The sequence below is a fragment of the Condylura cristata genome, unplaced genomic scaffold, assembly GCF_000260355.1.
Source record: "Condylura cristata isolate star-nosed mole 26May11 unplaced genomic scaffold, ConCri1.0 scaffold00008, whole genome shotgun sequence".
NCBI lineage: Eukaryota > Metazoa > Chordata > Mammalia > Eulipotyphla > Talpidae > Condylura > Condylura cristata.
Genome location: NW_004567109.1, coordinates 16447532 through 16459248, shown reverse-complemented (window position 1 = coordinate 16459248; position 11717 = coordinate 16447532). Strand labels below are relative to the sequence as shown.

Genomic DNA, 11717 nt, shown 5'->3' with positions numbered 1-11717 from the left:
ACCTTGTCCAGCACAGGGCCTGACCTTGTCCAGCACAGGGCCTGACCTTGTCCTTGTCCCGGAAACCTCTGCTACTTCCCCCTGTTCCAGAACACAGTCCAAAGCCCTGTTCCAGCAGTCAAGGCCTGGGTTTCTACAGCCTCTCTACCCCTTTTTCCCCATCCCGGCAGCTTATCAACCCAGTGCAAGGCTCCAGATTCCCACTAGATACAGGTCCCAGAATGCTCCAGGCCAGCTTTCTGTGCCCACTAGGTGCATCCTGCTCCACCTGCTTCCGACCCACCATTGTCTCGACCAGACCTGGGTTCCACTCTGGACACGACTTTCTTTACCCCCCGGAGAAACACCGGGAAAACACACTTGATTATATGGCCTGGCAGGCTGCTCCTCTATGGGGGGAACCAGCGGAATGGCAGGGAAGCAGGGTTGGCACACAGTTGCTTCTTTATGTTTGGCTAATTTTATCTAGAGGGTTCTGGGACTTTTGGGCATCTGGGTCACCCACATCTTGTCACTGGCTTAAGACACACTGGTTTAATTATATGTGCTGCCGCCTAATGACTAAACATTTGCCTTTAAATGCTGATAAGACCCTCTTATGCTGTTTTGTTTGGTTTCCCACCATTATGAACTCGAATGACTCAACTGGAAAGAAAAGAAGGAAAAATGGTGCCCTTGGGAATGAAGAGCCCTGGTCGAGAACATTCTGACAAAACTCCCTCCTGCGAGGGCCTGTTCATTGTGTTGCTTTTTGGCCCTGGTTTATATAAGCCACAGGTTTGCTTCTGAAGAAACAGGGGTCTTCATCACTTTGTTACTTGCTACAGGGCATGTTCCCAACCAGGCTGACACTCGCGCCCCGCCCTTCCTGCCAACTCTGCTCTGGCCCTTCACACACCCAGGGACAGTCGGGGTCACAGAAGGAGGCAGGTGGCTTCCACACCCAGATGCTCCTGGGGTTCCGGGTGGCAGAGCAACGCCAGAGCTTTGATCTCTTGCTTTCTAGAACAGGTGTGCTCTGATGAGGGGGTGTGGGCTCTGTCCTGTGTATTTTTACTTAGCTGGAATTCAGAGCGATCAGAGCTCTGAAGTTTCCAGTATAGGAAAGCTGGAAAATCGCAAGAAAGGCTCAATCTCCCCGAGTTCACTTTACATGTATGTAATTATATATGATGCCTGCAGATATAAGGTGTCGTAGTATCATCTACAATACAATTATATATAACATATAATACAATGTATCGGGTGGTCAGAAAAGTCATGATGCATTTTTGCTTGAAAAACAGAAAATACGTCATGATGTTTCCAACAACCCAATATTATGTGTGTGTGTATGCTTTTTTAAAAGGTTTATTTATTTATGCATACAAGTGCTGGGGTACAGGCCAGAGGTGTGTGTGGGGGAGAGAGGATTCACCAGAGACAGAGTGGGGAGCAGAACAGGAGGATCTAATGAAACACTCTGCTGAGGGGAGCAGCAGGCAGGCAGGCAGGACAGGAGAGGTCTGCTGCGCCATGTGGGTCAGTCCCTGGCTGGGACTCGTGTTGCAGTGGCTGCGGACAACTTCACAGTGCTGCGTCTTAACCCCCTGCGCCTCCAGGGAGGGCCCCTGTGTGTGCACTTCTTAAGATGGAGGGAAAAAACATGACTGACTTTCATGAACAGAGACTGGGACAGTAAGTATCAACAAAGCAATGTCTCTTACGAGCACTTTTTCCCTAGACTCAACGACACCATACACCCATTAGTGACGACCATAAAGCGAAAGAGCCTGGAGGCCGGGCAGCGCCCTCAGAGCCTGCACAGGCGGCTCACTCTGAAGAGCTGACGGCGCACTGAGTGCTAACAAGACACTCCATCCCCTACATTCTGACACCGCTGGGTGTCCTAAGAGTTGGCTCAGCGTCACCATTGTCAACGTCTCTGCGCCCCCTCCCACTTGCCAAAGGCCTCTGCCTCCAGCTGCAGCTGAGACACTGACCCACCTGCCAGAAACAGGCAGCCACAGGCTGCAGCCACGCACTGGCTCTTTATAGCTCAGGGGGCGACGATGACCATCCTGGCCCACACGGCCCAAGAGTCTCAGCCCCAAAGCAGAGAAGCACCCTGGCTGACCCGCCATCTGAGCAGAGAGCACGGAACTCACTGCCGTGAGTGTTCCGTCTTCCAAAGCGGAAAGGGAGAAATCCTTTCACTCTTTCGGGGCTCTCCCACCCTCAGCTTAGGAGGCTGTATCTGCACACACTAGAATAAAATATTCCATAAGTGGTGCCTGGTTCCAAGCAAGAACTGGGGGGAAGAATCATTTTTTAAAAATTTTAATAAGGCAAATTTTAAATAATAGCTCTATTGAAAACAACATATGGGCTTGTCTACAAAACTGCTCGGAACAATTGTTCAAAAACATTCAGAGTGCCTTTACTGAGAGTCTTCTCTCTTCATTCTGTAAGTAGGTTCACTACCGATCTGTCCTCCTTCCTAACAGGGGATAATTGGGTAAATCAAATATGTAGCCATGACCAGGCCAGAAATGTCACATTTAAAGACAAATTCATTTAATTAAGTCTGACAGCCTGGCTGGAGCAAATAGGACTGCCCATTCCATGTGGGAATGAGGCCTCCCGGCCTCAGGGTCTGGAAACAAGCGCTCCCAGCGCGTGGGGCCGTGGGATCCAGCCTTTATGGGCACAGAAAAAAGTCCTTCCTGCTCACCCCGAAACAAGAACTTGGAGACAGCCCCCCAGACACGAGGCCGGAGAGGCACGAAGTGCCAGAGGTGACGGGGTGGCTCTAGGCTCCTGCTCTCAGATAACACGCTCAGAACATCCACACACAAGATCAAAATGATGACTCAGAGGTTTTATAAAGTCTCCTGACAGACGTTAACCCCCCACCCTGGCAGCGCAGGCCCTGACTTTAATAACCATGTGACCAAGGGGGCTTGCTGATTCGGCAACACCATGTTACGTCCACCCATGGACATAAAATGGGTCAAAGTTAAGAAATTCAGACAGGACAAAATTAGAAATTTGCTGAGACAAACTCGCACAGTCAAGTCGGTGTCCCTGGAGGCAGGGGAGTGACAGGAAGCCACACTGCCTTGTCTGCTGCCCCAAAGCCAGAGGCAGGTAAATGAAACCCGAGCCACCTGGGAACAGGTGTGCAAAGACAGGAGAGAGAAATGAAATAACTAGAAGAAAAATTAAAAAAAAAAAAAAAATAGGGTGCCTAGCATTAGTCCCCCACATAAAGAAAACTCGAGCACTCCCTGCGAGTTACAAATTCCACAGCAAAAACCAACTGGATCCTTGCACGTGGGACGTGGCCGGGTACACGGCAGTGCTAACAGCTCGTCCCGCAGGAGGGACCCCGCTTGCCGACTAAGAGGTGGGTGCCCCCGGCAGCCTCTGCTCTGTCTCCTTCAAGGCCTTGGGGCTCTGACCCGGTGAGCACAGAATCATTCTGATGCTGTGATCTCTGCAAAAGCTGTCCTCCTGTCAAGCATTTATCTCTGAATCTCACTCCCACGCCCAACTAGAGGCCTCACTCCATCGGGGCAGGGTGCCGGCCTGTTTCGTCACGCTGCGCTGCCAGCACCTATGTGCCGGCTGGCACGCGGCAGGGGCTCTGAGGACCTGCGGAGTGGACGAGCCTAAATGCCCGTGCTGCTTACGCCACAGATACTAAGCAAACACCTGTGTACTCATTATGCTGCACACACTGGGGATGTGCAAGTCCCTGACTTCGAGGGCTCCCAGGGGATGGGGAGAGGGGTGGGGAGGAGTGGGCAAAGGGTCAGGCAGGCACAAGACAGCCCCCCACTTCTGTGTGGGGTGCACAGGGCTGTGGAAGCAGCTCAGAGGGCCTCCGAGCGCTTCCTGGAGGAAACTGCAGGTTGCAGGAGAGGGCCGGGCAACGGCCAGCCTGTGTGGGAGAGATGCAGAGAAACTCGCGGAAGGGGCCCGTGCAGTCGCGAGAGCTGAGGCCCGTGAGGTCCACGAAAGCCCTAACACCAAGGCCTTGACACCAAGCCGAGGGATCTAGCCTTAACATGAGGGCAATGAGCACCTAGAGAAGGTCTCGGCGGCTCCGCCCAGGGCGCCGAGCTGAGCCCGGGCAGGAGGCAGCCGAGCCGGCCACTCGCCTGGTGTGCTCTGAGGCCGCCACTCACCTGGTGTGCTGCTGGAGGTGGGAGAGCTGTCGGAAGGACTTATCACAGTAGGAGCAGTGGTAAGGCTTGACGCCCAGGTGGATGCGCAGGTGCTGGGCCAGGTAGGAGGCGTTGGCAAAGGACTTGGAGCAGTGCGGGCACTTGTGGGGCTTGGCCTCTGTGTGCGACTTGGAGTGGATTTGCATCTCGGACTTGGTGAAAAAGGTCAGCGGGCACACCTTACACCTGTGGGGCGAGAGGCCGCTCACCCCGGGAAGATCCCGCCCCGCCCACACATTCAGGGGCGACCTTCTAACCCAGAAAGCTCGCGCCTGGGACAGAGGATTCCTGTGGGGAGCCCAAAGGGCGCGGGCCCCTGTGGGGAGCAGGCTCCCAGCCTGGGCACCCCCCAGTCTGGTGGCGGATGCTCTTCCACCTGGCGGCACGTTTGTGGCAGGCTGGAGAGTAAGTTGACGCCCCTTAAGGAAGGGAGATCTCGGCCCCCGGCCCAGGCCACACCCATGACCTGGGGAGGGGTGCTGACCCCCACCTTGGAGTTATCTGGGAAGCTCGCAAGAAGGATTGATACCGGCCTCCCTGCTTGTCCTCTCCAATAAATCAGAATGTCTGGCGGTGCGGGCCTGGCATCGGCCTTTTTAGAAAGCTCCCCCCAAGAGTCTAAGGGTCGCGAGCACTGCTTGAGAGGGCGTGAACTCCTGCGGCCTAGGCGCCGTCTGGATCGCTGGGGGCCCCGCCCCTGCAGACCTGGCCCCCAGGAGCCCCTCAAGTCCATGCAGCGGGCCACTGGGGAGCCCCCAGCAGAGCCGCGGCCACCGCCACCCGGCCCCTCCCGCCGAGGCCCCCACCTGTACGTCTTGCCCTCCTTGGCAGTCTCGCCCGAGGCCAGGATGGGGTAGGGCACTACGAGGACAGGAGGGCCCCCTGGGTTCTCCGCCTTGATCTTCTTGCGGCCGCGCTCGGACTTGGGGGGGCCAAGCAGGCCGTGGCCCTGGATTGTCTTGATGGAGTCCAGGAGGGGGGGGCTGGTGATCCCTGAGATGAGGGTGGGGGACGAGGCGATGAGGCGGCTCTGGCTGGTGGTGGTGGGCGTGGATGGGGTGCTGGTGCCCGTGCTCGACTCCGAGGTGCTCACGGCCGGGGTCCGGGAGGAGAGACCCAGACCTGCGAAGACACAGGGTGGGAAGGGGTGAGGGGAGCCCGGCGGTGTGACGTCGGCGGGCCCCCACCCCTCTCGCTCAGCCTCTCCTTGCCTCGGTCAACTAGCTCAGGGTAACGTGTGCAAGCGAGACGGCTGGGAGGCCGGTAACTGCCCTCTGGGGAGGACTCACCCCACAGGGAGAACACGGAGGTGCGTGCCGCCGACCGGGTCCTGTGACAGCAGGCAGCTAGAGGCAGCCAGAAGCCACTGGAGCAGGCGCTGCTGAGGCAAGGACCGGTGACCTGTGGTCTCCTCTGCTGAACGCTAACTGCCACCCAGCGGGCTGAGCTTGTCTTACTGGGGGCACGTGCACACACCACCCAAGTGTGGTGGAGGCGGGAATAAGAGTAATAAACTTTTTTGGCTTAACAACACTTTCAGATACCTTGACGATTAACTTTTTTGAAACCACTGCAATAGAAGTTAACTCTTTTTAAAACGAGGACACTAGACAAGTTTACAGGTTCAGGTTAACTGGACCAACAGATGAACACGGCATCACCCGGAGGGTTGAAACTGTGTTTAAAAAAGAGGAACCCCAACCTGCGCGCTGAGAAAGCTACGGTCCAGGTCCGCACGGCGGCCGCGGAGCGCAGGGAGCCCCGGGGCGCCCGGCGCCGCCCGAGCCCGCAGGTGGGCAGGAGCCTGGCAACGCCTTCTGCTAGGCATCGCCATGAAGTACGAGCTGCGGGGGAGCCCACAGGTCTGTCCGTACTGTCCTCGGCAAAACCGGCCAGACGGCCCCGCGCGGGTAACCCAGGCTGGGAGCACCGTGCCAGCTGGGGGCGGGGCGGGCGGTGGTTCGCAGGGCGTTCAAAGGCGCTGCCAGAGGACAAACACATCCCACCGGGGTGAGCCCTGCAGAATGGATGCGCCACACGCACTCGGGGACAGCGCGTGGGGAGCCCCGCACCCAGGACGCTGCGCCCCGGCGGTGCCCTCTGGGCAGGGGAGAGCTTCTGGGTAAAAGGAGATTTTCAGGCTGTCTACTCTGCTCCTGTATTATTTGAAATTTTTCCCCGGTGACGTCATTCGTTTTCCACGTCTGTGATTCAAGATAAAAGAAATTACAGAGAAATATGAAAATGCTAACAACAGTAGGACTAGGGGGATTTTCCTCCTTTCAGTTTGTCTGTAATTCCTAAAATTTCCACGACTATGTATTATCTTTGTAATAGGAAAAAAAAAAGGCACTACATCATTAAATAGATTTACGATAGAAAGGCCAGTCAGAAAAGCAAGTGGAAGTCATGGGCACAGCCCCGCCCCCCCCACCCCCCAGCAACACACACGCACATAAAAACAAGCAAAAACAGATGGACAGGGAAGGAAATAAAGCAGAAGACTCACGAAGCTGCTGGGTGAGGAGCTGGGGATTACAAGTGCTTTTCTTTCTTAGTTTCTCTTTTTTCCAAATTTCCCTTAATATGCTTATATTACTTTTTTAATATTACTTTTATAATGAAAAAAATAAATTTAATAAAATCATACTAACGGGGAACTGTGCAGAGTGTGGCTGGGGCCTGGGGGAGGCTCACCGGGCCCCATCATTCTGGGTCTCGGAGGGGGAGAGGAGGGGGCGGGCGGGCGGCGGGGCCGAGCCGGGGAGGGACAGAGGCCCAGCCACAGTGGCCTCTGGAGAAAGCCTGTCCACCGGGCTCTGCAGTGGGCCTCGGGCAGCCGCCGCCCACCGCCACCACGTGTCCCGGCCTCGACCTATCCCAGACCGCCCGTGTCCTTCCCTGCCCAGTCCACTTCCCCATCCCGCCTCCCATCTCTCCCGCTGCTCGCCTTCCACACCAGTCCAGCACCAAACCCTGCCCATCCGTCCTCCTCGTGTACCTCAGGTCTGTCAACTGCTTTGTCCCTATGCCCCATGCCCTGCCCGGGCCACTGTCCTTTCCTGCAGGTCTCTGCTCGCCTCCCACCACGTCAGTCTCTACCATGAAGCCAGGCTCCATTTTCTCATCCAAGCCCGAGCTTTTCCTCCCCTGCTAAAGACCCTTCCGTGGCGCCCCACTGCCTGCAGGGGGGTCAGATTGGGAAGCAAGGCCCTTCGCAGCCTGGTCCTGCTTCCTCCGGCCTCAGCAGGACCTGGTCACGCAGAGGCTTAACCGCGGGCTCTGGAGCCGGGCTGCCTGCCGCCGCCTCTGCCTCGCCTGACGGTGAAGCAGCCCCACTCCCTCGTCTGTTGAGTGGGGCCACCAGGGTGAACTGCACGAAGCTGTGGTTCTCCAAAGTCCAAAACAGCCCTCTGCTGGGCCTGGGCTACTGGTCCGGGTCCACCCCATTGCTACAGGGCCGCTGGGTGTCATGAAACGACCCCGGAAAGCTCCACAGGCACTGGCTCCCCGGGGGAGTCTCAGGGCATCGCTGGCGCTCTCTGCACAGGCTGGCCCGCCCTTGCATCCTACACACGAATTTCCCTCCTCACGGCGCCCACTCCTTGCACAAGGGCCCCTCCAAGGAGATCTCCCCTCACCCAGTTCCAAGACTGCTCAGCTTCTCTGGATTCCCAAGGTCCTCTAAGCTGACTTGGCCTCCCGGGTGACCCACCCTCGTCCAGTCCATTTGGAGGGCGGGGTCTTCCCCGTACTGGCTGAAAGGAAATCTGGCTAGCGCCCCCAAGCCCCCCAGACACTGCCCTTCCTCCCCGCCTGCTCTCCTCCCACGTGCCCCAGCCCCGCCCACCCCGCCCTACCTGTGACCGTACCTGTGACCGTGCTGGTGGCGGGCCGCGCGTGCAGGGCCACGTCCGGCTGCGGCACGGCCTGCGGGTGCAGCCCCGGCACCTGCTGCAGCTTGGGCAGCGACATGACGGCCTGGCTGCTCTCGGCCGGCGCCGGCGGCACCAGCAGCGGCTGCTGTGATGAGGCCGATGTGGGTGGCAGGTGGGGCGGCCGGATCTTCTCTGCCATCAGCTGCTCCTTGATCTTGTTGATCAGGACCAGGTTGTCCAGCTGCCGGCGAGAGAAGTGCGGGCAGAGGGGGCTTGGGCCGTGCTGGGCTCCTTGTGGGGGGAGGGGGGCCACTTGCAAGGAACCCTCATCCCGCCACCCTCGCCCCCTACCCCCCACTGGTGGCAACCGGAGCCCAGCACAGCAAAGCAGCTCCCAGGGAAGAAAAGGAAGACTCCTTCTTACCTGGCTGGGCATGGTGGGAGGAGGGGGCCAGAAGTAGGGGTTGTTAAACCGAGGCTCGGCCATCCTGTGGGAAGAGAGTTGTTGTCACAGGGGAGAGACACCTCCCGCAGTGCCATCTGCTATCCCGCTCCAGTCTAGACCAGGCCCTAGTAGAGCAGGCCCCCCGCTAGCCCGGGGCCTGCGTCTCCAGGCTGAGAAGTCTGGAGTTCAGGGTCTCCCTAAGGGGGTCCCACAGGCTTAAGATTATATCCAACCTGAGTACGCCCAGCCCCCATCACCCCGGTTGCCATTAGCCCAAACCCCATTCCCCATCCAGACAGACTGTGGGGTCTGGGGCATCTCTGTAAATGGCTACAGTGTGGAGGCAAAGGCCTAGCCTTGAACCCTGCCCTCTGACCTCTGCCCCGCTGTAGACCGCCTCAGTCCTCATGAGAACACGGGGCACCCTGGGCCATCAAATCCACACTTTCAGAAGGGCCATAGGCAGGACAATTTAGAGACACAAATGACGACTGCCCTTTGACCCAAGAAGTTGCATCTCTAGAAAGTTATCTCCCAGAAACAGGCAATGGACATGTACATTTTCCCTAAAAGGACTTGTTTCAGAACACTGTTGAAAAGGGGGGTTGGGAGGCTGAAGCTAAGGCAGTCTAGGGCTCTTCCGTAGACATGTGTGGTCATCTGCCTAGAGGCCCCTCAACTCTGGCAAATTCCACGGCAGGCCTGTGTGACTAGAAGGCCTTCGCAGCCAGGCAGCATGAAGTATGATGGGCTGCACTGCTGTTTCTGTCTTCCAGAGGGTGAGAGTCTTCCTGCGACCCTAAAGTAAATTGAGAAGTACCTTCAGGGCAACGGTGTGGAGTTTCCCATGAAGCCTCACTCCCTTGCAAATGGTTCGTTTCTCTCTCTCACAGAATGACTAATCAATACTAAGCCTGAATGGTTGCTTGGGTGAAGTTGTCTCTTCTGACAGGCAAGGTTAAAATAAAGTGTTTTCAAGTTGTTTCCTGGTCCTACAGGTCTGAGAAGCCCCTACCAGAATCCAGGGGGAAACCCTCAATGAGGACACAATCTAATCCCAACGCTTTACGAAAGCCACCTTATCCGAAGCACTGCTTGGGATCTTGAGAAGCGGGTACAGCAGGTATTAATAACCCATTTTATAGGTGAAGACCTGAGATTTGGGGGGGGGGGGGAAGAGACCTACCCAAGACCACAGGGCTAGGGTGCCAGAATAAAGGCTGGCGATGAGGTCTGATCGAGCCAGATTCGCTGTGGAATTTGCTTTGCAAACCCCAGTCCTTAGTTGAGCAAATATTCACTTGCAAATATCTTAATACCTAAATGCCAAAAACCTTTGCTTCTTAGCAAGCCTGGCGGGGGTCAAGCTGGGCTCAGAGTACCTTCCTCCGGGTGGCGAGGGCGACCCTGCCAGCTGGCCCTCGCTTGCTGGCCCCTGCCTGCTGACCGTCCTCCAGCCCCTACCCTTCATAGACCACCCTTTACAGGAAGCACTTCGTGCCTGGCCTTCTCCCTGACCGCTCCAGGTCCCTGGGCTTCTGCCTTCACAGAAAGAACTCAACAGAACAACATGGGTGAGGACCTTATCCCTTGGCCAGCGCCTACCAGGTGCCAGGCCCATGGTAGGCAGGTACTCTCATCACCATTTCACAATTGCGAAAACTGAAGTTCAGAGAGGTGAAGTGACTTAGTCAAGGTCACACAGCAAGGAAATAAAGAGCCAAGATTTCTTCTATCATCTGCCTAAGGCCAGCTCATCAGCACCTGAGCAGTTCAGGAACAGACAAGGTGTCCAAACTACAGGTTTATGAATACGCCCCGTCTCAGGATGGCACAGCCACGATCCCACAGGCAGGACCTGCCCTGACCCTACCTCTGTCCACCCTGGACCACATGGAGAGGACAATCTGTGTATCCCCAGATGAGGCTTCCCTAGGGGGCAAAGGGGCACAGCCTCAAAGACACCTGGGAATCGGCCGCACCTGCCTCCTCCATCTCAGCATCCCGTCCCAGGCCCCAAGGTTATCAACATCACGAGTTGCCTGCTGCATAAATACATGAATTACTTCAAAGACAATCCTACAAAGTTGCCCAGCACGACGGACTTTTCTGTGGCCACTGGCATCCTCACCGGTGCCCCTGGAAGCTGGGGCATCCTCACACCCATTTCACAGAGAAAGAAGCTAGGGCAGCACGAGGGAAGAGCTCGCTCCAGGCCACACGGATGAAACTGGAGAGCTGTGCTGCAGGCCGGGCCATGACTCTCTGGGCCCAGGTTTCCCTCATCTGTGAAACGGGGTGAAACAGGTGGCTATACCTTGTGTCTTCCACACCTGGCCACTCCTCCGACAGTGTGGGGTGGCTGTCCTCTCCTCTTCTGCTCAATGTCAGGTGCAGCCTTCCCAAAGTCCCACCCTGGTCAGGCAGCACTGAGCACGGCTGGCCTCGGTCCCACAGCCGGGAGCGCACCCTGTGTCGCTGAGCGGGCGGGGAGGCAGCCCCACAGCAGGGAAGGGTCTGCATGGCTTTGGCTGCATGACCTCTACCTAGTTGCTCTGTCTCCTCCTCTGGCTGATCTGAAGTAAGCCGATGGCTCAGTCAGTGGCCCTGGCCCCAGTGTATCCACCACGCCACAGATGCAGGTGGGGGAGAGGTGAGCACAGGCCGAGCATCTGCTGAGGGTCAGGTCACTGGATGTGTAGCAAGAGTATCTCTGGTGAGCCCCAACTTCCCTGGGGTGTCACCCCTGTGCAATCCTGGGACCTGCATGACAGTGGGATCGTGGCAGAAGGGGAAGGGAGAAGGCTGCCGAGGCCAGACTAAGCCGCTCATCTTGCAAGAGGGGTCTTAAACAGGAGAAGCAGTGGTCAGGCGAGCACTGAGGACAGGCGGACGGGAGGGCATCCCCAGTGGACGAGTGGACAGGCGGACGGGAGGGCATCCCCAGTGGCACAGAGGTGAAGATGTATTGGGGACAGGGAGCACCCACAGGCACAGAGAGGGCGGGAGAGTGGGGAGGTGGTGAGGGACAGAGGCCGGTCAGAGGGCCTTGGGCGCCAGAGGGCCTTGGGCACTGCACTAAGGTGTTGGGAGGGAATGAGTGGGAGGAAGGCACGAGGAAGCAAAGCCCCAGAGGGGCCTGAGGGCAAAAGAGAAGCCTGAGAACAGCGCCCTGGGGGGGGG

The 11717-nt window shown here is 57.3% G+C and overlaps 1 protein-coding gene across 1 annotated transcript in view; it reads right to left on the bottom strand.

Moving 5' to 3' along the window:
* The window catches only part of ZNF362 (zinc finger protein 362), a 19451-nt gene that overhangs the window by 5624 nt on the left and 2110 nt on the right, over positions 1 to 11717 (bottom strand). The window contains exons 2-5 of the mRNA XM_004678763.2: positions 8514 to 8577; positions 8084 to 8330; positions 5018 to 5333; positions 4173 to 4397 (exon numbers count right to left, since the gene is read on the bottom strand). Coding sequence (XP_004678820.1) covers positions 4173 to 4397; positions 5018 to 5333; positions 8084 to 8330; positions 8514 to 8577 — 852 coding nt within the window. The remainder of the gene's footprint in view (positions 1 to 4172; positions 4398 to 5017; positions 5334 to 8083; positions 8331 to 8513; positions 8578 to 11717) is intronic.